Source organism: Styela clava, chromosome 3 (genome assembly GCF_964204865.1).
Source record: "Styela clava chromosome 3, kaStyClav1.hap1.2, whole genome shotgun sequence".
Taxonomy (NCBI): Eukaryota; Metazoa; Chordata; class Ascidiacea; order Stolidobranchia; family Styelidae; genus Styela; species Styela clava.
In genome coordinates, this window is record NC_135252.1 from 175,962 (window position 1) to 202,341 (window position 26,380).

Genomic DNA, 26,380 nt, shown 5'->3' on the forward strand with positions numbered 1-26,380 from the left:
TACTAAAATGGCTATGTCCCTACTAAAATAGCGGTGTCTCCAAAATGTCGTGTCCCACTTGTCCCCTTTGTACTACTTGTCTTACGTGTCACACTTGTCCCGCGTGTACCACGTGTCCCACATGTCACACTTAACCCACTTGTCCCAAGTGTCACACTTGTCCCACGTGTCCCAATTGTACCACATGTCACACTTAACCCATGTGTCCCAAGTGTACCACATGTCCCATCACTTGTCCCAAGTGTGCCACTTGCCCCGCGTGTCACACTTGTCCCACGTGTACCCCTTGTACCATGTGTCACACTTGTACCACGTGTCTTGTCCCGGCGTCCCGGCCGGTTGACTCAAATGTCCCGGTTTGTCAGCACGACTGTCGTGGGTAAAAAATTCATATTCATTATTATTACTATTTTTTTTCAACGGTGGCAATCCATTTACCACTGTTTGCGACACACTTCGCTAGTTCAGAGAGAGAAATTGCTCTATTGTTATGTCACAATCGATATATGTTTTACTATCACACTGCTATTCATGGCCAAAGTTTTGACTGCACCTCTAAATTAATTTTTCTTTAGCCTAAATTTGCGTTAACTTGTAAATATACACAGTTAGAATTTCTGATGTCCGCTGTCTGATAAGCGGATTCGCTGATTTTGCACGCTTAGCCAGAAATAAATGAGAGTCGGTGATTCTTAATTGCATTGCTCCGCTGTTCTCCTCTGAACCTAATGACGATTTACTTTAAACCAGTTTCGTATCAGTAACCTTCGATGCATCAAACAGAAAAAATTTAAAGCTTTTTCCAGTTGTGGTTCGTTATTTTTTTACCTGATGTTGGTGTGAAGATAAAACTATTAGAATTCAAATCTTTACCCAGGGAAACCGCCAAAACTTTTACTGAATACTTGCTCTCTGTTCTCGGAAAAGTTGTTGGATTCTGGGCGGATAACTGCAGCACCAACTTTGGAGGCGTAAAAGACGAAAAACAAATAATGCTTTTTTTTCAAACTAAAAGAAATATAACCGGTATAGATTGTGCGGCTCCTGTAGTTCAACACTGCACTGCGATGCCCTTTCCAACATGCAGTAGATACTTTGCCTGTTTGTGTTGTTGTCAGAATGTATTATTATTTTTACATTCACACTGTCCGAGTAACAGAGCAGAAATCATTCTGCGATTTTGTTGATATTGAATATCAACGGCTATTACAGCATGGCAACACTCGGTTTCTCCCTTTATTACCTGCTTTGCAAAGAATTACGGAAATGTTTGAAAGCTTGATAAGTTATTCAAATTCTCAAGAAGGATGTCCTACTCTTATGCTTAAATGTTCCAACGTACGAACTTCACTTGAAATTTGTCCTTTGCCAGCTCACCTACTTCAGCAAAATTATTTTAATTTTGGAAAAAGATAATAGTAATGCCTTAGATCAGGGGTCGGCAACCTACAGCCCCCGGGCCGGATCCGGCCCGCAGAGTATTATAATCCGGCTCGTGACGCTTCACTGAATTATAGTAACAAAACAGCTGTTTTGACGATTATATTTTTTGAACTAAATCATATTATAACCTTACAAGTATATAATTCACAATTACTCGTTTAATGAGCCTTTAATTTAATTATAATTAGACAAATGGCAACAAAACGCAGAAAAGTTGATGCTAAGTGCAAATTCAATAGCGCTGAAAATATTCAAATGGAATTTTTTGAGATGCAATGAAGAAAAAAATCTATATTCTATTCGAGCTTTCTAAAAATATGTGCGGCCCGCCAATGACTCGCAACCCTTAATTTTGGCCCGCGATCGACAAAAGGTTGCCGATCCCTGTCGTAGATGTCAAAGGTGAAGCTAAATTTGAAAGAAAAAGGGTAAAGTCTGGTAATTCCGTCGCAATCGCTTGTAGCCTACTTCTGAAATCCTTGGAACGCTCTAGCTAAATCGACGTAATGTTTGCGATTTTTACGAGAAATGTCTATCGTAGCTGCATGAGGAAGCCTACAATGCTGTCAGGCCAAACATATGGACAAATTTGAAGGGTGAAATAAACTGGACTGAGGTGATTGGTCTTCAAAATTGATAAATGATATATATGTTTGGTTGGCTAGTCAGATTTTGAATAGCGATGCACTTTTCGACAAATACCGTTGAAGAGATATTTATCTGAGCATGGTTCAAATGCAAGTTGGCTTACTTTGCCGGTTGAAATTAAATGGACAGAGATGTTTAACGTTTTTTCTAACAGAAATATTAGCATTTCGAATTTGCAGAAACTCGTAGATTTTGTTTGCCGGAACATCGGCATCTGTTGAACGGATTTTCTCCATAGTTAAAATTTTTTGATCCGAAAGCAGGTTCAGAATGCCAGAAGAATATATAAAAGCACTCGTGACATGCAAATTTAATGGTGATGTCTCTTGTTATCAGTTTTATGGAAAAATCAGAACATGAATTTTTGAGAAGGGTTCCATCTGCGGACAATACTTTTGGTCTAAATAAATAATACTCGTACAAACTATTTTTTTGTGTTTTTCCTAATTCAATGATCAGTAGAAATTTACAGCCGTATATACCCTTAATGACATGGTAGACGTTTCAATATTACAAAGACTGGCCGAATGTTTGCCATATCGCACCGTCCCGGTTTTTTGTTTCAGATTTATGGTAAGCCTATCTATATGGTATATCACATGTTGAAGGTACCAGTATTTGGAGCCCTTCATACGCTGGAGAAGCAATGAAATGAACTACAGAATGTGTTGCATGTAGCTGTATAGCATTTATTTTGTTAAAAAACCCTTGAGCAAATCACCTGTTGTAGACTTCCAGTGTGTAAAATAATTTATGAAATTTCAGCTGATCTACTGCAGTCTTTTGTCTCCAGATGTTTCAGAGAGTAGTAGTAGATTTCCGTTTTTGAGGGAAGCCACATTAGTAGTGCTGTTGCATATGTCAAAAAAGGTATATTGCAGTTTGCAAAACTTGGCGTTGCTTCAAATTCAGACATCTCCGAAATCCTAGCAACAGATGCAGGAAGAACCTACAAAGAAAAATTTCCCCGGTTCCTCCGTTATTAAAGACCTGAATAATTTTAGAAATAATAATCATGATCCAAGTATTTAAATGTTCAATAGGAGATAGATCTAATAGGAAAATACGAATGAATTAATACCCAAAATAATTCTTTGTGCTATACCTGTGCTTAATATTTAACAGACATTTTTATCAAGCTATTGAGTTAAACATGTTGGTCTGTTAGTTTACATGGCTGTTTCAAATGTTTTTTTAAACATATCTTCATAAATTCCCTCTTGATGTGTTTCCATGCCAAAACCTCATCTGGTGACAGCAAATCATTCTTCAAAAGTGAGTTTCGAGACGTCTGCAAAAATTTATATTTTAGTTACGATATTTTGAAATAAATTGCCCACAACGTTTGAACCTTGTCTACCATCTAAGCATGTATGTGTTTATATATAAGTATAACAGCCACTTTGACAAAGTATTATTTGAAACAAAAATGTGAATATCCCACAAAACAAATTGGAATTAATAAAATGTAACGGTTCCAGAAGGCATTCAATAAATGTGGTGGATATTGCAGTAGCAAAAAAGTTATTGCTATTGATCACAAATCAATAATTTAAAAACACTCGACAAAATAATTCAAAACTTTTTGGCATATCTAAAATTATAAATAGATATATATGTTGAAGCCATGTTTAGATAATAGCAATAATAGGTATCCAATTTATGTGAAAAAAGTTATTAGTACCAGCCTGAAATCAAGCAAAATGGATTATCATGGCAAACGTGAAACACCTCTTATGTTGTAATATGCAGCTGGTGACTTTGTATACAATGACAGAATGAGTCTGGGAAAAAATTATCAAGATCAGTAGAACTCCATCATAAAACACTAATTAAGTTAAAATATGTGTGTTTAATTTATGTTTTTCATACAGACGTCACAATTTCAATCACCCATCAGTCCATTTATATTCTTGCTTACTGCATTGATCACACAGCATAAATCCTCACACTGCAACTTTTTTATGATCCGAAAATACACATATCTCTTATCCAAATTTACATTACTTGACAAATCATTACTGTATTGGGTACCTATAAGAACATTTACAACTTACTCTTTTTTATGCTGAACAATCGTAGCCCAAAGCGGCTCTCTACTAGACTACATCTCCCATGGGAGCTTTAAAGTGAATTTAAAATCTTACCGGTACTGTCAATGTGCTTTCGAGTGCTGAACCGGTCCTAGGGCCTTCCCACTCAATTGATTGTTCCTCTATTTTGTTTTGTAATCTGCATTCTATCAGTTCTATAGTCAGGTATATCGTGTAATATTCTACACAACTAACTTGTGTGATAACTTGGAAATGCAACTCAATGTATCTATTTGTTTATACAGCTGCAGTCAAGCGATGATTGCTGTGGCGTTTTAAATCAGACACCAATCATTGCTGTGCTGTAGATGTAGTGTGTTAATTCTTTCAACTTTATTCATTTACCTTTTGAGCCGCTCACTGTTAGCATCAGCAATTCGATACGTATTTGTTTTCTTGTTTAATAACATTTCTTGTGTTATATTACTTTCATTAGATTCATTCTAAGAGTGCTTTAAATTTAAGTTGAATAAAGCCTTATATCAAGGTACTATATTTCTCATTCATTACAATTTATTCAACTTAAATCATTTCACAAGAGTATTCCGGTACAAGCATGGACAAGGTTTTGAGACCAGAGAGACTGGAGGTAGATCCTAACTCTAGTGAAGCATCCTGTGAGTGGCTGCACTGGAAGAAGACTTTCGATAATTTTCTAAACGCCTTGCCGTCTGAAGGCCTTGATAAACTTGGTGTATTGGTGAATTTCGTATCTCCTCGTATATTCCAAAACATTGAGGAGGCAGAATCGTACGATACTGCGATTGAGATTCTGAAAACAATGTTTGTCAAACCTCTCAATGAATTTTATTCTCGGCATGTTCTGGCAACCAGGAACCAACAAGCATCTGAAAATGTAGACGAATACATGCAAGATGCAAGCATTGAAATCGTTAAGCAAACATTGTAATTTCAAAGCTGTATCTGCTGTTCAAAACCGAGATGCTTATGTCCGAGACGCTTTTATCCGGGGGTTAAACTCCACATGGATACGACAGCGTTTGTTGGAAAACAAACACCTTGATCTTAATACGACATACGATCAAGCCAGAAGCTTAGAAGTAGCAATTAAGAATGCTGAAGCTTATCGAGTATCCGATCCTTCTACTGTGTCTGCGGCTGCTCAAAACAGTGATATCGAGAAAATATCTGCTACTGCAAATTCCGCGTGCTTTTTCTGTGGCGGAAAGGAACATCCTCGTTCAAAATGTCCAGCCCGAAATGTGTTTTGTTTCAAGTGTCATAAAAAAGGACATTTCATAAAAGTCTGCAGAGGAACCGTTTTCAACCCACAAAATCCTGACGAAGTCACTGCATGTTCTAACTCGTATATATAGGGATGGCTTTTGACAATACCCCAAAATCATTGAGAGGGTCGTCGTCTGTGATTCATATTGAAGGACACAAAGTACGCGCACTTTTTGATAGTTGCAGTAGTCAGAGTTTCATACACCCTCGTCTCATAGAAAGGTGTAACCTCCCAATCAAAAGGGACACAGTTAAAGACAAGGTAGCAATGGCTTCTCTGGCGTGTTCCATGCCTATAAAAGGTTGCACAGCAGCTGATATTGAATATCAGGGCCGACACTATCAAAAATTCATATTGAGAGTAATGGATGATCTATGTTGTGACATTTTACTTGGATATATTTAAAGGGCACTCACTTAATTTTAACGCGAGACAGCGCCGTCAGAACACAGAAAAACGCAGGAGGTCGCACGATGATTTTCGAAGCAATAATGATCTGTTAGCACCAAGTCAAGCGTGTCGGCGAATTCAACATCGGAAGAAATTTCCGGAGTTACACGGGGTTAATCTAATCAACTTGCTCTATCTAACCACGCGCAATTTAAAATATAGCTATTCTCGTCTTTCTTGAAACTTGCACAGCACTGTGTATGGCGATTACTAAACACTACATTTCATTTATTTGTGGTGGAAGTCACAATCCACAATCCTTGCGCTTGTTCGCAACAACACGTTTGCAGAAACTACCATAATTCGTTTGAAAAAGTGTTGCAGCGGAACATGTTATGACACGGGTTATCAGTGCCGGAATATAGCCGTGTCGATATCGGATCGGAACCGATATCGGCGATAAAAGCAGTATCGGTATATCTTGAATGTATGTATCTCAATTAAAAAATTTGAATTAGGAAACATTTCTTCTAAATATTTAATGTGACAAGTGGGGCAAATGTTACACGTGGGACAAGTGGTCCACTTGTCCGTGGTACACTTGGGACGCGTGGTACAAGTTGTACATGTGGGTTAAGTGGGACACGTGGTACAAGGGGTACACTTGGGACAACTGGTGGGACACGTAGTGCAAGTGGTACACGTGGGTTGAATGTGACATGTGGTACACGTGGGACAAGTAGTACAAGTGGGAAAGTATCGGTGGGACACTACATTTTGGAGACGCCGCCATTTTAGTAGGGACATAGTCATTTCAGTAGGGACATAGTGGACATCGCCTTTTTCAGTAGGAACATATCGGGATTGCGATTTTAGAAGGGACATGGCCATTTTAGTAGGGACATAGCCATTTTAGTGGGGACATAGCCATTTTATAACTACCCGTATGCTATACCAAACCTTTTTTACAGCTGTATGTTAATTTGCTGCTTTTCAAGTCTTTGGGTATACTTACAGACTTCTGGACTTAGACTAAACTATGCTTTTTTATGTTTTCTGTGAAAACAATTTTTCCTAACAAATTTTGATTATTAGGCTATTATGACAATGGACCTTCCCCCGAGCATCGACTTCCTTATTTACTTCGTGACATTGGCTGACAATGCTCCCTTTTTGCATCCGCTCAGACAGATTTTCAAGCGTGTTCGTAAACATTCAGACATTACCTCGTTTTTGCGTTTTTGAACTCTATTCGTTAGTTTTCAGTTGTGTTTCGGAAACTCGAAATATAAATCAGATAATTCAATGACCACTCTGTCTTCCTAGGCGTTTTAATTTATTTGCAGTAATAAAAAATTAGGGTAGAAATAGCTGTGATAAACTAGGCTAAAATTTATTACCGGTACTTTTAAAAAATAGATTTGTTGTATGCGATTAATCATAGTGATGGTTTGGAACACATACCCCATTTTACAGGCGCCAACTCGTAAAAGCACTTGAAATAGCCCCGAAAATTTACCAATGGTAAAATATAGAAGAATTTTTGGGGGTCAAAGGTCCATAGCCTCAACGGCTGCACTGTCTAATGCAGTGCTCTTCAGCCGGGTACGGTATAAGTTACGTCGGAGACGTCGCCCGGGCAGCAGAACCGAGCTTTAGTTTGCGTGTACACATGCTTTCCTCGACGTTTTTTTTTCTTAATTAACGTTAGAAGCTGACAATGGGCGTTTAGACTTTTGTGACTAACTGTGGTGATGGTGAGTCAACAATGGACGTTTCCCCGACTATTGAACCCAGAAAACCTCTTCCTATATTTAGGCTCACCATGCGTAGACAGAATAATCATTGAATTATTTGATCCAATTCCATACTGTACGGTAATTTCCGAAACGCAAGCAAAAAGCAATAACTAACAAATAGCATGCAAAAAGATAATGTTTACAATCATGCGAGAAAATCTGTCTGTGTGGCTCGGCGGTGTGGCGCATCGTGGTAAGCGTTAGGAATACGCTCGCCACCTCATCTCTGATTACCCTTCGTCGGATCCCCATGCGGGGATGATCATGTGCGAGAGGATTGCTGGACTCCTCGCCGCGGTAGGGTGGTAGTGGTACAGGTACCTAACCGCTGGTCGGTTACGGCTTCTTCCACCATCAAGTCCATGCTTCCGAAAACAAATAAGTGGCTAACTAATCCCATACCCGACCTGGACTGGTAACCGGACGAGAGGCCGTGGTTCGCCATATGATTAAGCCGTTTTATCGGCTTTCTTCTCCCCTGGGATAAATATGTAAATCCTATCTACTACTAGTCTACTGATGCGTCGCTTTTCCAGTTTTCCGACGTGGAAACAAAGATTTTTCAAAAAATGTTGAAGATTTTATTGCTTCATTTATTAGGCTCGGCTGGAATGTTTTTCATACTTTGTTCATTGCATATTCTTTATTACTCATAATTGGCTACTCAATTGCTAGCCTAATTGCGAACGATCTTTATCAAAATTGAAACAGATAAAAATATATTTAATGTCTTCGATGTCAAATCAGGGCCTGTCAAGTTTATCTTTGATCAGCATCGAGAAGAAAATTCTGACTAACGAGGTGGAAGAGCCTGTTGTAGCAATTGAACATGTTTTTTGCTAATAAATGTGTTCGATCTTGTAAATATGAGTTTGTTGCTTAGGTTGATGATTTATTGAATAAAACAAACGTTTCCATCTTACTTGGCCTTTAGTTTATTTATTCTCATGCATAACAATATCTATAATTTGTTATTTCCACGAATTATTTCTGAAGTTAGTTATAAGGGGCAGCATTATCAAAACTCGCCCCGAGCATCAGGAGAGTTTGGCACGCCCCTGATGCAAGCGGACAATGCAAATGCGGCGCACATGAAATGTAAAATGTTGTTTACACAAAGAATCAATGTGAGCACATTGTTACATCACAAATTATATAGTCTAGATCAGGGCTTCCCAAACTTCGGAGCTCGCGGCCCCTTTTGAAGTATTAAAATTTTTCGCGGCTCCTGTTTACGTTAAAATAATGCTAAACATTTCGAAATTATTTTATTGACACAGTCAATTCTCAACTTTTAGTAAAAACAAGTTCACTTTTACTCCGATTAACACAACTTAATTATTCAGTGTGATGAGTGCGAAATGTTTTGCAGCAAGTCCAGCCGTGGCTTAATGTTTGTTGATTGAAGGCCTCAATGAATTACGATATCTGGCCACCGACGGCATGGTCCTTATCAGGCTTTGTTACTCACTTTCAATGATCCAATTTGGCATAAGCGCCGGTTCGTGCGGCGCCAAATTATCAGGGAAAAAACTCACGGCCACCTACACAAAAAAATGCTGCCTCTGAATAAAACACAATTTTATCATCGTCAATGTGTACTTTATGCCTTTTAGAGTTCATAAACAAGTAGTAGCCTATACCTAAAGAATACAGGCAAATAGTTAACTTCTCTTATTTCTGCCATGTTCTTTTTTAAGAAGCTAAAAAAATCACTCATGTTGCAGCAAGTAGGGTTTACTTCTACTGTTACGTAACAATAGACCCTACGTAACAGAAAGTGAACAACATAGAGCGGTGAAATGAAATTATTGATTCATAATATACATCATTTACAATGATGAGAAACAATAAAACCTTTAGAATAAATAAAATATTCAATCATATATATATTAGTTGATATTTAACACAAATCTCTTAATTTTCGAAGCACACTTAGCAAAGCTCCTTCGGGAACCGCTGGCATAACGATTAAAACCGGCATCGTTGTGCAATCAAATCGGGTTTACGATCAGTATATATAGACATTGTTATGTAAGCGCGAGGATTCTACAGTGTTTCCCCGAAAATAAGAAAATGCGACCTAGTCCTCCACTTATTAAAATAAAACTAACTCGATAGCGCAATTTTTTTTTGACCCAGTCGATAGCAAGAAATCTTTGTGTAAAATTGGTGTTCTCTTTGCGGCCCCCAAAAATCGTTTCGCGGCCCCTTGAGGGGCCGCGGCCTCTAGTTTGGGAAGCCCTGGTCTAGATAATGCGGGCACGTGTCTGGGTTGGTGATTTCGGCTGCCATGCACTTCATTTGATTTATGTTGAACATTACTCCTGTTGATGCCGTCAGTTAAATTTATAACTTAAAGACACTAGTCTATTAGATTGCGTGATGATATTGCAGTACAATACGTGCTCAAAGTGCTCGACAAATTGTAAAAGGTATACCACGATAAAAAAGGTTGAAAAACACTGGTCTAATGCTTAGTCTATCATGTCTATTCTGTTTTCAGACTTGTCCTGCGGCCTACTTAAATGTATTAACCCAGCTTGGTTCAGTGAATGGAGAATGGTGCTCTTACAAGACTGTCCAGATCCATATTATGAGAGAACATTTACTTACACATTTTCTAATAGAGATGATCAATCTAAAAAAACGTTCACTCTTCAACTTAATATTTCTGAGCCACAAAATATAGATGAACTTTCATCGCGTATTGCTGGACACCATAATATGCCTTGCTTTGTGGAAGGAAGTTAGTTCTAGGTTTTATACAAGCTTACTGTTTCTTTACTGTACAATCTGACAATAGACTCTATATGATGATATGCTTTACATATTATAAAGATTATTTTTAACTTTCAACTAATGCTGTAATATTGCATTGGACCTGCATTTTTCTATGTATTAAATCAATTTTAATTTTTTATATCACTATAAACATCAACAAAAAAATACAGTAGGCCTATAATAATGAAATATTGCTTATTTATTCAATAAATTTGTCCATGCTAGTAATTGTTAAGGAATCAGAATACATCCTCAGTATAGAAAGATGTAAACTTTTCAAATTATTTTCTTGGCTCTTGATGTAGACTACTCTATTAAAACTGCAAGTGTATAAGCATCACTATTTATAATACTCTATTAATGCAGCAGCTAGGCAAATTGGGAGTGCAGATTTAATCTTGATATATTCCTCATCTCTGTAACCTTTCAACCAGTATTTAATATGAGGTCAATGTGTTGTTTTAGATCTGAAAGAGGCGTTAAACAAATTCGTTGAATCAGAAAAAATCAAACTTTCACATGATGTATCTATGAAACGGATTGAAAGATTTAACCAAAATCCTGTTAATGCTGCAGAAATTGAAAAAAGTGTGGCTATGAAATACGGAAAGGTAAGTAAGTCTTATCAGGTGGAGTCTGGGCGAAATACAGCCCCTAATTGAGGTCAGCTATATATACCGTCAGTGAGAGTCTGATTACGGCCGGTGGGATATGATCAATGCATGATCAATTGGGGTTGGCAAATTACTCTCAACGAGTCAAATTCTCATGATATGCTGTGATAGTACAGTAGTAGCCATAGAACAAGTGCCTCAAAATGATGTTGCCTGTCTGGGCACTGCCTCGATCAAGGTATAAATAAAATGATATATAATAATAATATAATACCTACCGTATATATATTAATCTGAACGAAACAAGGGCTGTGAGTTGCAGCTGGGCAAAATATGCGGATCAGAAAAAGAAATTAGAATAAAATGAATTTGGGTTCTGAATTCAGTCCCGATATCCTTTATTAACATCTGTCACCGATGTGAACGCTCATTTCTTCCAGAAATGTAAAAAACAAACTTAGATGTCTACCCACCTGTAATAAATAATACTGTACTTGTGAAGAGAAGATAAAGGCCGGTATGAATTAATTATCAACATTAGGATGTCGGCCGCAGGGATGGCCAATTCGAATAAAGTACCGTATTTCTCCGTACGTATAACCTACGTATAATACGCAGGGCTCTTTTAGGATGTGGATTGTATGAAAATACCGAGGTTAGTCCATGGAATGGGAGATATTCCATTTCGTGGGTGTGATTCTTCTGCAACAAGCATGATCTGGTTATAACGGACTTTGTCACATAAAATTAATAGAAATAAGACGGAAAGGAAACATGTGTATTTGGCAATTGCGTGTAAAATATCGATCAGGATTTTTTGAAAATTTTCATACCAATGTATAATACGCACCCCCTAATTTTGGAGATGAAATCTGGAAGTGCGTATTATACACGGAGAAATACGGTATTCGAATATCGGAGTTAGCGTTCATAAGAATATCGAATATTTGTTTGACGTTATACATTTGCTTCGCCGCTTTCAAGACGTCTTCGTTGAATGGAAACTTTCTCGATAGAAACTTGCGCATCACACACACACTCAGCACATGCGCGTTCTCGCCACGAAAATCTAGGTCATACACGTTTTCTCGCTTTGCAAAAATCTATTTCTTTCCCTGTCTCGCTGTTATTGTCGCTTCTCGCGTTCTTTCTCACATGCTCATGGATATTCGATTGTTGTTGCTTGCTTCAGTTGCCTGTATTGCCAATGAATTATATTCTCTCAGAAATATATACAAATTTATATGAATACAAATAGTACTTTTGTCAATAGACTAATATCGTAATATCATGGTACCAACGAGAGAAAGCGCCAGAGAACTTGGCTATCTTTCCATGTTTTCAATTGTACAAAATGTACAATTTCAATAAATTTACTATGTCAGAAGTTGCTATTATTTCTATTGACAGCCATTAACGATCGTACTTTGTGTACATATACTGTTGGTTTGTGGCTTTATTTCGATATTTCTATTAAAGCTTATTTACTATTTTACTGGGTTTTATTAATAAACTAAAACGAAAATGTGTTAGGTCTGATTTTAGAATGAATTCAGAATTCCAAATTTGAAAATATTATTTTAGAATGTATTCGGAATAGTTTAGTATTCGGAAATGGCCATCCCTGGTCAGCCGCCAAAACGATTCTGGTGACAAAATCAATCAGCGATTATGATAAAATTTACCAAAAAAAAACGCCGCATTGTTATAAACTTTTAAGTGTTCTATTTTTTCCAAAGGGAGTATCGATCTCTGACAGTCTGCATTCCTGTTGTATAATGAAATATTCGACTATTCGATAATAAATATTCGAATTATTCAATGCGAAAAACATATTCAATTTTTCACACCTCTAGTCCCAACTACAGTAAGCGAAATAGATCACAATGTATGTCCAATAAGGGTTTGCGAACAACCTTGGTCTGCGATTAATCATCGATGTCTTTTTAATAAGGTCAGCGAAAAAGGGGACTTCAAAAGTTTATTAAAACCCTCCCCAGCCGGTCGTTCTGGTGCCATTTTACTTGGGTTATTTTTTTGTCAACCATTAGGCCCTAAAGCTTCACTCATATCTTTTTATTAGCGTGTGATAGAGCTCTATTCAGCAATATATGTAAAACGCACTCATATATGAAAAAAAAAAATTTTACGCCAAAATCCCAGAATTTCTATTGAACTTGCGAGATTTTGTGTCTAGTAGAGGGTTAATAATTATTCCTAATTAATTAATTTTTATTTCAACGTTTTCTTGTGTTATTTTCCAACAGAACAACACCAAAATCACTATTATAGCAAGAATGGTTACTCTAAAATTATATTATTATATCATTATAGATAAATCGTTTATAGATAAAGTGTTCATAGATAAAGTGTTCCAGCCAACTTTACTGTTATAGCAATTAGCAATGTATTGTAGTTTAACACATCAGGATTTTGATGATTTTAATATCCACTCATTTAGTCAGCACTGTGGATAGTTACATATTTCATACCTCCAATGTCTGAAGTTGATACCATTTCTATATATTTGGAATGATTATCTGTTTAGCTCTATCCCTAACCTGGACTGGCAACCAGATGAGAAGCTTCTTTTATTTTTCTGAAATAATTACGAAAATCTCACCTTCAACGAGATATGCTATGATTTTTTTTCTTATATTCTTATATGGCTTTAATTTCTCATTCAATTTTTGTAGACATGGGCTGGGTTTACGAAGTTTAGAGGTTTCGACGATAATGGAGAATTTTCAACAATGTATCATAAACTTATTCATTCTCAAGCTATGTATATTCTTTTGTCACTCGAAGAAAATTACTATCATTGTGTGCAAAAGGTAAGCAGCCTGCTAATGGGCAAGAAAGTATTATCTTTAACTATATTCCACTGAGAAAATGATCTATTTCAGGGTGGTCTAAGATTGGCGGCTCCGGGGGCTACAAATTTATTTTTGCGTTGTTCGCAGGCCACAATACTACTTGTACAAGTACAAGTATTTGTCATTTATCAAGCTAAAGCAAACAGAAACCACCAATAAACTTACTTAAACCCGTAAAAGTCTTTCTATATCCACATTTAGTGTAAAATTTCAAACTCTTCATAACGGAAAATAGCCGACCTAGACTAATAGGATCCGCATTCGATTTTTAGTTTTCTATGATGCCCAAATTGTTAGCATATATTCCCGACCAAAAAGAGAGATAACCAGATAACAATTTAGAGTTTAACCCAGTGGTTCTCAAACTTTTTTAGTCCCAGAGCCAAATTTCAAAACCCTAAAGTTGCGAAGAGCCGCACACGAACAACGTGAGTTAAAATAGCAACAAAACTTAGGCACGTATTCAAAATACCAAGTCATCGTAACAACAACACACGTAACTACTAGGGTTGGGCAAAATATTCGAATGACATTTTATTATTCGATTATCCGGTACCTTGTGACCTGCACCGATTTGCTTGGACACCGAACTCGCGCGTCTCAAACTCAATCGTGAATTGTGCGAGATTTCCTCACGGCGCTAGCTACCAGATAAAAGCAATAAATTTGAAAAGTCGTTGTCTTTGCGTTCTGGTGTTATATGCTTTTCTTTGCACCTAATGTATCGTTTCAATTTTATATTTTGCAAAAAACGTACCGACCGTTCCGTGAATTTAGAAACGGCAAACCAGATTAGGCATATAAAATAAATTTTCCCGATTTTAAACTCCATGTCATTAGCCATTTCTTGCATGACCCGAACATAATATTGATTAAAATCAAGTGTTAAAATGACTTTTTGGCGTTTCATTGTGAAAAAGGCAATTTTAGGGAGTCAGAAAATTCGAGTTATATAAATAGCATGGATTTATTAATGACCAGTCAAAGTTTGAGTTACTTGTATGAAAAACACTCAATAAGTTGTAGCCAGATAAGAAATTTTATGTACAATCAATCGTGAATTTCGTTGTAACAATGCACACTGACTCGTTTAATAATAATAGTTGCGCCTATTATCATCGCAAATGATTACAATTGTTAAATTTTGAAGCATTTGGGCAGTAATAATTAAAGCATGACAACATAATCAAAATCATTAAGTGTAGTGCTGAATTTGCAAATTCCGTAAATAAAATCGAGCATTACTCAGTACGTATTTTAGCTATAATAACCATCGGGGTGTTGTTTTGTTGAAGAAAAAAAAAACGTTAAAACTTGAAGGAATTAGTTAAAGTAGAGCCCGACCCAACTTATTTAATCTCTATTTTAAATCAACATTCAGGATACACGCAATCGCATATTTGCAGGGTTTATCTATTTAATACTAAAATAACAGGAACACCATAGAAAAGCACGAGAAACTCAAGTATCGTTTTAAAATATCTACATCTCGATTACCGTTCGCTTTAAACAGGCATGGTTAATTTACAAGCGATGATAAGTAAGATCAAAGCCAATGCAGAGGAGAAAACTCAGTATAAAATTAATTTGGTTTTGAAATCAGTCCTTATTAATGTCTTCAACAGCTGTCGATGATGTGAACGCACGGGTATACTAGAAATATAAAACTTTGATATCCGACTACTCCTTATACTTGAAAAACGAGGAAGGGTGGGAATATAGATTACCAACTTTAGGATATCGCCGCCGAAACAATCGCGGTGACAAAGACAATCAACGATTATGATGAAATTAACCATTAAAATACCGCTTTATTGCCGACTTTTTATTGTTTCTAATAATTACCAAATGCAGTATCAACCTGCGACGTTCTGGATCCCTGTTGTGTATAAGAAATATTCATTATTCGACCATTCGGTATTCGTTAAAAATATTCAAACTATTCAATTCGGAAAAATATTCGATTTTGCCGACCCCTATAATAACAACCATTGAATTTGGCTTCAATTTCTAATAAGTTTGTCAAAGCGAGTCGTAATGGTGGAGGATGCAAGGTGCAGAAGCTAGTTGAGATGATCGCCATATATTTCGGGACTTATTTCATGCAATATGAATATATGTCTTTCATCAAATATCAGAAAGGGACTTTTACCAAAACTATCTAGACATGCGTCAAACCTTCATATAATAGTGGACTGCAAATCATTACTAGGAAATATTTGCTGGGCTTAATGTTAATCAAACCATATACAAAATTCCGGGGCAGCTAACGTTAGATATTAAATTGACCTAGTTAATTATAATAATTATGACATAACAATATAGAAGTCTCTGTCTCTTAATAAAGTGAAGTGCAAATAAGTAACAAAAGGGCTGCCATTAACAAATATTATCACTTAATATTGAAAAAAAAAATATTTTACTACCCTACTTCACGACAGGGAAATTTAATAAACCTACCATGCCGGATGGTGGGACTGTCCCGGATAAACCGGGACAAATGGTAAACCTATGTATCATGCATTTGATTTATTTTTCCAAGCATGTTCTCGAAAAAATGCTATTATTTGCATGTTTATTATGTATTAAATTCATATCTGATTCAAATTTTACAAATCAGGTCATCAGTGATCAAGAGAATTCTATGTTGAAATTACGTGAAAGACAAGAGTTGGAAATGCAACGTGCTTGCGAACATATTAACAGTTCATTATATACTGAAGCTGATGTAAATGAACTGGCCGATAAACAGAGTGCTGATACAGAGGTTACATAGTTTTATTTTCGATTTCTTCAAAATGAGATTTTGTAAATTCAAAAAATTGTTTTTATGATTTTTTACGCTTAATATGACAACAAATGGATATGATTTTGTTAGTGCAGTTGGCTGGATCTTATGTTCAAATATCTGCTATGGTAATTGCCGACCAATGGCCTCGAACAACACGAGAATAGTAAAAAGAACAGTGTCAGTGGTTTCCAAACCAGCTTAGTCTGTGTAACTAAATATTAATTCATTTTCTCGACAATTTTCAAGAATTTATCTATGTTAATTTCCCAACTGTGTCATCAGAAAAATGTGCAATTTTTTGCTACATAAGATAAGTATCAAATATATCATATATATGTAGCACAAATTATATTCGGACCAATGAGAGGGTATGATGCAAACCTAAATTCCATTTATGTTCTAATTTTTTATTGTGTTTGACTCTGTATTGATTTTAAATTGTTTATTTTCATTCTTTTCAAGAGATTGCTTGGAGATTGGAGAAAAAAATATGCTAAGCAAGTAGAAAATCAAAGAAAAGAATACAGGAATGTTGTATCAAGACTATATGCTGAAATGATAGCTAACGATGGAAAAGTTGATGAACATGGCCACACTTAGTAAGAGTGATACATTGTTCATTTAATGCCATTTTATATACTTGCAAGATGATATAATAGGTAGGGCTAGAAGTCTTTGACTTCCAACTTGTACAACCATAAACTTGTATAATTAGTGATTATTAGACTGCAGAATTTTAGTATCGAAATATCTATGGTTAAAACAGCATAGGATAAACGCCAATGGCATTAGTATTATTATAAGGATTTGATAAAAGAATAAAATTGTATTTTGACTCCTGACATACAAAATTTTTTATCATTTATGACAGTGATGCAAACATTTTGCCAGCATTTTTCCCGGTCGAATGGACATTCACTATTTTCTAACAAGTAATTCTATGCCCTACTTCTTTTCTCAGTAGCTTTTTCCTTGGTATTTCAGTTGTTGCGCTTTGCTCATAAATCAGTCTCCTTTATTGCTTTATGCAAATTTCCTACTACCATGCCCCATTCAATTCAAGAGTCTTTCTGCACACGAACACAAATATATTTCTGTAACGTTTCGTCTGACCGAGGTCAGACTTCTTCAGACAAGCATTTTACAACTATAACAAGAAACGTAATTGCATGCACATAAATATTGGTTTCAAATGTTGGGATAAAATTGACTTAATGGCATTTCTCCTCATTCAAATTAATATATCAGTTCGGAAATCGTAGAAATGTTACTTTATCAGGAACTTGTATTGATAATCCTTTCAGATCTCGCGATTTTGCATGCAATTAATAAGTTGTTACTGCACATAATTTACATGTTGAAACCTTGTGCACGACAGTGTAAAAATGGGTAAACCTACCATAAAAGACTTCCATACCGCGTATCTTGTGGTATCCCCAAGAAGGTGGCCGGAGTAAAAAACACAAAAATGGTACGTTGTCAGTAAAAGGTAGAGAACCACTGCTCTAATGAAAGGGGTCATGGAAACAAGATATTACTTAGCTTTGCACAAATGGCCGACGGAATCCAAGAGCAACGCTACATTTCCCAAGTAATAAAAATAAACTATTGCGTCGACATAAACATATATATAAGATCTTTCTACGTATTTTAAATGTAGGATGGGCGGGGTGTACCAGATTTAGGGTTAAAAGGGTGTTCCATTAAAAAAAAAGGTTGACAAGCACTGTTCTAGAGTTAGGTGTAGCCTTCCTTAGACAGACGACGTTTGGTTAATATTTGCACGTTCTATTTCATACATCTACTTAATGTCGACCATTATTAATCCTTAGTTAGATGTAACCATGTCGGGTTGTTCGCTCTTCATTGTTTTATAAATGAGCTGGCTTTTTGCCGGAGAGAAACAAATGCAACCGCACTTCCACGAATGTCATAATCCTAGTGAGTGATATTTGCGTCCCCATGCCCATGCACAAACGTGTTATATGTACACGATATACAACGAGCGCAAAATAGAATCTTGACAATCCAAAAACCAAATGACTTGCACAAACGTGTTAAATGTACGCGATATACAACGAGCGCAAATAGAATCTTGACAATCCAAAAACCAATTGAATATAGAAAATAAACGAATGATATATGCCAGTGATCTCAAACAAATTTTAAGTTTGTCGAGAAATATCAATCTATTTCCTAAAAAACTGTTCCTTGAGTATCCGTATTTAAAAATAAAATGATAAAAATTGTGAAAACTCGTGGATGTCAGTGGCTTATAATCGTTTATATGCACCAAAACAAGCTCACCTGTAGCATAGATCAATCGCGCATGAAATTTGAAACTACTTGTAATCAAGTCAAATATTTCATTATATTCAACGAGTATTTACATGTACCGTGATTAGTGGTGGGCAAAATCAATTTTTTCAATCGAATACCGACGTTTTTACTTCTTAATTTTGTCATAATAGCTGATTGTTTTTTTGTCACCGCTGGATTTGATGGTCGACACTCCAATTAATGTTGGTAAACTTTATTAAAGCACTGCATTACCTCTCATCAGGCAATCGCGGACATCATAGTTTGGTATATATATTTCGGAAGAACTGTGAGTTCACATCGGCGAAAATGTTTAAAAAAAAAGCTATTATATTAATGAGTGAATTTACATCACAAATTAATATTATTCTGATTATTATCTTCTGCCTAGGATTTGATCTCCCATATCACATTTGTATTTTAAGGTCACTATTTTAAGCGAACAATATCATCATTACTGACCTCGTATGCGCGGATATTTATGAAGCTGATAGTTGACTTTTTTATGCTCTGAATTTTCTATTGTGTTGGTGTTACTTTCGAAAGAATTATTATAATAAAAACTTCGCAAATTGGCCATCTACTCAGTGTTGAGTATTCACGCAGCTCAGCTTTGAGTTGAAATATTGATACTAAATTGTATAATAAATAAATCGTCAATAATGGCATTTTCACGTAGTCAAAATAATACTTCCTCTTAAAATCATGGGAATTCATATTTACCTGTCTTACTTTATCTGGTTGGACGTTTCGAAACTTAGTTACAGAACGGTGTTGCCACGCTTCATACAAAATTAAGAATTGAAAAGATATGATAGGCGCAGAAAGAAAACAAAAAACATAACGCAAAGATTTCTCACAATTTTCGTTTCTGTCTGTTAGCGAGAGCCATAGGTAAATTCTTATTCGTAACTCTACTTTCATATGGATGTTAATAAAGTCTTTTTTGCTTTCCAATGCACCTTGATTTGTATTATCAATGGAAGTGATTGAGTTTGAAAAGAGAGTCCTAACATACCGTATACCACTTCTCTCCTTTTGAGCACCCAAAACGTTCTTTTCATGTCTGTTTCAAGGAGAGAAAGGAAAATTCAACCGCTATTGAGGGTTTTCAAACGTAAAAGAATGAATATGCTTCTGTGATATGTTTTTAAGATATATTCTTTCGATGCTGCTACAGATGGCAATTCTTCATTAATTTTTTTATGCGATTTGAATAATTTTATTTATCCCTTGATTCTGAATATTTTGCCATAGTTAGGTCGCTTAGTGACACACATGTCAGTGCTTCTCCATCTCTTATCCATGAACAGGCTTTACATTAGTTCTATACGCATAAACATAAGTTTATTTTACCAAGGTAATCAATGTCTGTATAACTCTATATATAATGACTGTTTTTTAAGTTATACAATATTTTTAAAAAAATGGCAAAATATTCATTCACCAAATTAAATTCTATCCAATTCCTACAAAGCCATTATTGCAAGATTTCCAACATCATTTTGAGAGTGCTCCATCATTTCATTATTGTGATCAATCACCCTTGATTCTTAATCTTTCATTGCAAATTGCAATACATTTAATGTTAATTGAAACATAATAAAAATTTACTGGTGTTATAGTCTAGTTGTGTCTCTCCTATGTACTTTATTTAGAATTGGTCTCTGTTCCCTAATAATCTTATAACCTAATCCTTAATCTTGGTTAGCCAATCTTATAGTTTGAAGTTTAAAACTGCATAATATATATTCAAGTTCTAAAAGTTTTCTGGCTTTAACTACAACTACCCATTCTTCTGATTTGAAAATACAACTACTTTTCTGCGAAGCCTGATTTCTGATGGTTTTGTGGTGAATGTCTCCACATCTACTCGTTTGCATATGGAGGGGTTATGCAGTAGCCTACCTAGGATTTATATTCTATATCGAATGGAGCATACAATTGTATGTGATTTAATGTTGATAAAAATTGATTAACCTTGTCTTACAAGCTTTTTTACGAAATAATGAAATCAATTTTACAGTAACGAAGTGAAGAAAATACTTGATCTCTCATCAAAAAGTAGCGATATAAATATTTTGTCACCGTATGTTGCTCAGCAGCATGAACCTAGATCTGGCAAGCAGGTTCAAAAAGGGTGAATATTTTATGTTATTTGACTAAATTATTTTTACTTGAAAGCAATTGCACCTTGGAGAAAAATTCTTCTTGATGCTTGATTAATTTATGAGATAAAAATATTGATCAAGATTTTATCACCATTTTCTAAATTCAGTTATTTTCCTTTCACTCAGGAACCCCGGTTCCACAATCCCAGAGTGTAGCGTTATACTCGATCAACTTTGAAAATAACAATTTTTTCGTGCTTGTACTTGGTGGTCTATTTCCAGTGCCTATGATGTGAATATTGTTTTGTTCACTACTATAAAGACAATGCATTTGCAGATCCAAAAGTGCTGTAACGAATGATAGTCTTGTAGAAAACGTTGATGAGATATCGTCAGATGGAAATTTTAATGCCGCTCGTTTGGAAGAAAGCTTTACTATCAATCTGGGCGCCCAAATGAAGACAATGCACAATATACGTCTTATTGCAGCCCCAATACTACAATACTGTCGTCACAGTAACCAGTCTGGGTAGGTTGTTGATTAATATTTTCTAATCTTTCACGTGGCTATATTCAATTCCTGAAAAAATGAGATTTAATTAGCTCAGAACAAGATTTAAAATTATAAGTTTCAATGTTTGCATTTCATCTTTTTTTTAGGGATGTGCAGGCACAAAGACTTCAAACTATATTATCACTTTACTCTAACTCATTATCAGGACTCATTCTACTTTCTGATAATTCCATCGATTCTGTGAGTGGACTGAAATCAGGTTAGTTGGAAATGTGAGTGGAATGCAGGATACTGATTTATTCTTTTTATTTGCCGTGCTCAATTTTAGTGCCTTGGCAAGTTTTCGTCTCTAGTAGAACTTTATGTCAAATCCTTGTTATAAGATTTCTCATAAAAGGTATCCTACTTCCATTTTTCACATTGAACCTAAGACATGCCCCCGTCATTAACTGACTATTATACATATCGTCGTTGTGCTGTGCATCTGTCTTGTGTGTTGTCCTAAGGTTTTACTTGTATATTTTCGTTATTTCATTTCTTTAATCCAGCCACTGTAATAATGTTTATTTATTGTACAGCTGCTGTTAAATTTGAGGCAAATAAGCATGCATACTTATATGCTACCCATCACTTGCCCTTTCGAATAAAAATTAAAAATTTATTGTACATTCATTGCAGAATTTTCTTCAATTTGTGAAGAATCAACTGAATTTCATTTTCCTCAGTATAGGGAGCAGTTGACTGAAATTAAATCCAGGTAAAAATATACTTCAAGGGATAAATTATCAATAACATCAAATGATGACTTAACTATCGATAGCTCATCTAATTATAGGTATGTAACGAAAATGTTTTCAGCTGGTATTGTTTTTTCTGCGTCATTGAAAAATTGTGGCTGTATTGCTTAATATAGCACCAGTTGAGCTTTAAGAAACTCCATAATTGATGCAAAATTCTTGAAGCTTTTGAAAGGTTCTTCAAATGCTTCATTCCCGATTTGGCAATAGAACGATGTCAAATCAGTTTCACACATTCGCGCAATTGTTATTTGTTAATATACCTTAACCACAAATGACAAATGAATGCAAAAATTTGAAGTCACCGTTATTGCGCTGCTTTGGCCCAAAGTTCAGATTAGTTTTGTACAATGAGAGATTGTTAGTATTTGTTATGCTTCAGTGGAACAGAGTTTATAAACCATGAGCTTGTAATTTCTGTGGGGTTCATCTTCGACCTCCTCGTCAATTAAAAGGGGGCTTGAGGCTTAGTGTCACTAATGCATTTTATGTTAAAAATTGGAGATTAACTGACATTTCTGGTGCAGTTATTGGTCCAAGGCTATGCGAACAGTGGGCAAGCCGCGGCTCTTCCTGCTGGCAATAATTATATATTATCCAAGTTTAATTAAGAGAAACTGTAGCGTAAAAAGTTTTTTTTTTTATTCACTGAGCGGTTGAAGAATATATACTTTGCAATATTGTTATTATACGTTTGTAAAGTTCTTTTCAGTTCACGGTATTCTAATATTATTAATTTCAATATTATTAATTTTATGCGGCTCTCACATATTTCTGACTTGCTGCATGCGGATTTTATACTAAAAAATTTTTGCCCGCCCCTGTTCTATGCCCTGACTGAAAGTGGAGGTACTCTTCCAACTTATGCTTTTCTGATACAAGTCTCTCCTATTCTTTTGGGCAGAAAGTTCACTGCCTGAAACAAAGAATTATCATCCAGTTGAATTTTGTGCAACCCTGTATTCAGAATCATTTTGTCAAGCCAGAAATTGTGGTTTTAAAAATATGTTAAAATTGTTGCAATTTGTTTGAATTAAGGTACGGTAGTTAAAACTGTATTTCTTTTAACAGGTCTGTAGCAGACGGAACATTTCAAGATGGAGATTTTTATGTCACAAAGCATTCAAATTTGTCGAAAGTTCACATTGTGTTTCATCTTGCTGCGAACACCTCTTCTTTACGGTCATCAGAATCTTCTGCTACCATGTCATCTCGGCATTCTGTTATACTTGGATTGAGACATATTTTGAAGGTTTGTAAATAAGCTACAAGCCAATTGTACCATAAAAAAGGTTTGTTAGTCCACAATTTAGTTGCTGGACTACTGATAGCTCCAATTTGATCCCTGGATTAATGTTGGGGGAATAATTCACCGAAACCATACTGGTAATAGCAGTGATATGAAACTATTTGTTTTTTTCACCTGATTTTGGTACAATTTACTTTTACTGATTGAAAAAGATTACTTTGCATTTGAGTGAATTTTGACCACATGGGGGAAAAGTCTACAAAAGTCTATCTATTTTGTGCATGACTTTTGTATAAGGAATCTAGTTGTTTATCAGCAATAGTACCTTATACAATTTTGTGGGTTTCATTGTTGATGGAAGTATATGTTTATATGTTTACAGGTAATGTCAAGTCATGATGTTGGAACACTAAGTGTTCCTATATTACTCTGTCATGAATTATCTGCTAAAAATGATGAAGCGTGGATTGTTAAACGTGCAGAACTTGTAATGAAATGTTTAAAAGGTAATACCAATGCTATACGAGTAAATAGCAAATGACAAAAATAATATGAACCAATTTTCTAAATTCTATCCACCAATTGTCTGTTTCAATTTGTTCTATAATATGTCATATCACTTGAGGGAATTAAATATAGGTAAGGTATGTGTTAGTGAAATGGAAATACTTACTAGTTGCATAGAATGGGGGTTCGAAGAATTGAAATTTAGTTGAAGTTCAGATATATTCAGACAGCCTTCAATATAAATGTGGTTGGTGTTGTGGTCTGTCCACAAGTGTTAGGTCGGGAGTAATTTGTGATGACTCTATTAGCGCTATCTCATTTTTCTCATCGTCCTGACTACCTTTCATTTTGTTGGAGATGTCGGAAATCAAACAAATTTGACTATTTCTGATACAGGTTTCATGATGGAAATGGCGGCTTGGGACGGTGGAATATCAAGAACAATGCAATTTGTGGTTCCCCCTGATATTAGTGACCGAACGTTCTATCGCTTGTCAGCGATGCTTCCAGAGATATTCCGCACAACTTCTGCAAGAAATTTAACATCCTCGAAGGTATCTTCTTCTGCATCTCAAAACAAGCATTAACATTCAAGTGATCATTCGATTGTGCAATACTTCAATCTTTTGAATTACTGTATTTTTCAAATATTATATTCTTGATTCAAGACTGTCTGGTGTCGTGATTATGGAGATATTTATTTAGGTTTGAGAGTATTAATATTTTGCATATTACAAATGGCTGAAATTGGTTGCTATATGCCATATTTATCACTATTTAGAATTTAACTACAGTTATGTGAGCTCAGCCTTTGGCACAAGCATTCAACCATTCAGTTGAAGTATATATAATTTGTAGATCAACTTTGATCCAAGCATATTTATGTATCATTTGGCACATGATCACATCTGTTGGCAGCAAACCAAAGCAACTAGCAAATTCGCTGAAGCTGACTGCGGATCCTGGCATTTTTTTCTATATTTCATCTTTTGGAACCTGGCTTCCAAACTTCCGCTTTAATTCCATCCAATACATAGGTTTCTTACTTCAGCGTTCCGGTTTTGTTCTCAAATCTGTGCTGATAACTACAATGCATCCAACGAAGCTTTATGTTTAATTAAGTTTAATGTTGAAATGATATCCAATTAGGAGAGCTGTAAGGAAGGCATGGATTTTTAAAACTAGAATATCAACTGGATTTGTGAGAAACTGTGCGGTTTCTAAAGCCAGACTAGCGGATAATATGTATGGGTGATATCAGTATACAGTAGGGGAAGGTGGGACATTGAGCACAGTGGAAAATCAGCTGAGGTTTGATGTTTAAATATGCCCTTTGGTGAGTAGGGCTGGGCATTTTCGAATACCTTGTGATTTCAGAATCGAATCGAATAATATATTTCGAATCGAATCGAATCTCGAATACTTGAAAATATATAATTGTAAGCGATTTTATTATAGTAATTGGTCCTCTCAACAAATGAATTACCGAAGACATAGAATAAATCACCCAAATAGATTACTGAGCGCTCACACAGAATAACAAACACGTTTTATCAATAACTCACTACAGAAAATAGTCATATGTCAGAATTTCGTTGAAAAAATACGACTTCAATGAAAAAAAAATTGAGGAATTCACCTCGACCATTAGCGGAAGGATAAAAACAAGATGGCGGCGATTCGAAATTTAGCTTTGAACCGATTCGAATAATTTACTATTCGATTCGATTCGAATATTCGATTCGAAATGCCCAGCCCTATTGGTGAGTTACAACGCCCCTAAATATATATAACGATGGCGAGTGGATGTGCCTTCCTAATCTCGTCGTGAAACGGTTTGAAAATATTTGTTTCCTATGGGGAACAATGGACTGGGGTTCAGTGGGACATGCTCCACGGTACACAATTCGACAGTGTTTGATCCATTAAGTGCTTAGAGGACTGGAGATGCGTTATGTTTTGTGTAATATTAGGGTGTCTTTTGGCCCATGGCCCAATATGGAATATATTCGAGAATCAAAAATATTTTCAGGTTCGAAAAAGAAATTAATTTGTTTAGGTAATTTTTTGGAAAAAATATCTCTGAAGTATTTTGGTTGAACATTGATTTCTGAAGTCCCCCCGTTCTTTAGAATCTAAAGGTTAGAGGATAATGCTGATTCTTAGCTTATTTTTAAGGCTTACTTCGTTGAATTC

At 35.6% G+C, this 26,380-nt stretch overlaps 1 protein-coding gene and 1 long non-coding RNA gene across 4 annotated transcripts; one reads left to right on the forward strand and one right to left on the reverse strand.

The window, feature by feature from the left end:
• Positions 1 to 2,782: 2,782 nt before the first annotated feature.
• Positions 2,783 to 4,513, reverse strand: LOC144421118 (uncharacterized). The gene is made up of 3 exons (XR_013474968.1): positions 4,245 to 4,513; positions 3,197 to 3,382; positions 2,783 to 3,040 (listed from the first exon to the last, which is right to left on the reverse strand). It is a non-coding gene; the product is annotated as an uncharacterized LOC144421118 (long non-coding RNA).
• A 2,954-nt stretch (positions 4,514 to 7,467) lies between these two features.
• Positions 7,468 to 24,856, forward strand: LOC120342603 (FERRY endosomal RAB5 effector complex subunit 3-like). 3 transcript variants are annotated; one of them, XM_039411516.2, is made up of 13 exons: positions 7,468 to 7,580; positions 10,129 to 10,371; positions 10,872 to 11,017; positions 13,717 to 13,854; positions 16,517 to 16,663; positions 17,150 to 17,286; positions 21,033 to 21,146; positions 21,455 to 21,646; positions 21,778 to 21,890; positions 22,310 to 22,388; positions 23,500 to 23,680; positions 24,060 to 24,183; positions 24,581 to 24,856. In XM_039411516.2, the coding sequence occupies exons 2-13, from the start codon at positions 10,185 to 10,187 to the stop codon at positions 24,769 to 24,771; spliced, it is 1,749 nt and encodes a 582-aa protein (XP_039267450.2). In that variant the 5' UTR covers positions 7,468 to 7,580; positions 10,129 to 10,184; the 3' UTR covers positions 24,772 to 24,856. The 3 variants fall into 3 exon arrangements, with proteins under 3 accessions (XP_039267450.2, XP_039267447.2, XP_039267448.2); XM_039411513.2 differs by lacking the exon at positions 7,468 to 7,580 and adding an exon at positions 7,631 to 8,482; XM_039411514.2 differs by lacking the exon at positions 7,468 to 7,580 and adding an exon at positions 8,807 to 10,057.
• The last annotated feature ends 1,524 nt before the right edge of the window (positions 24,857 to 26,380 follow it).

Bases quoted from the DNA above. Each gene is read 5' to 3' on its own strand.
- LOC120342603 (XM_039411513.2), top strand. From the start codon at position 8,452: ATGTTTTTTGCTAATAAATGTGTTCGATCTT. The intron at 10,372-10,871 runs GTTAGTTCTAGG...GTGTTGTTTTAG, and splicing joins GCCTTGCTTTGTGGAAGGAA to ATCTGAAAGAGGCGTTAAAC. The intron at 23,681-24,059 runs GTTTGTAAATAA...ATATGTTTACAG, and splicing joins GATTGAGACATATTTTGAAG to GTAATGTCAAGTCATGATGT.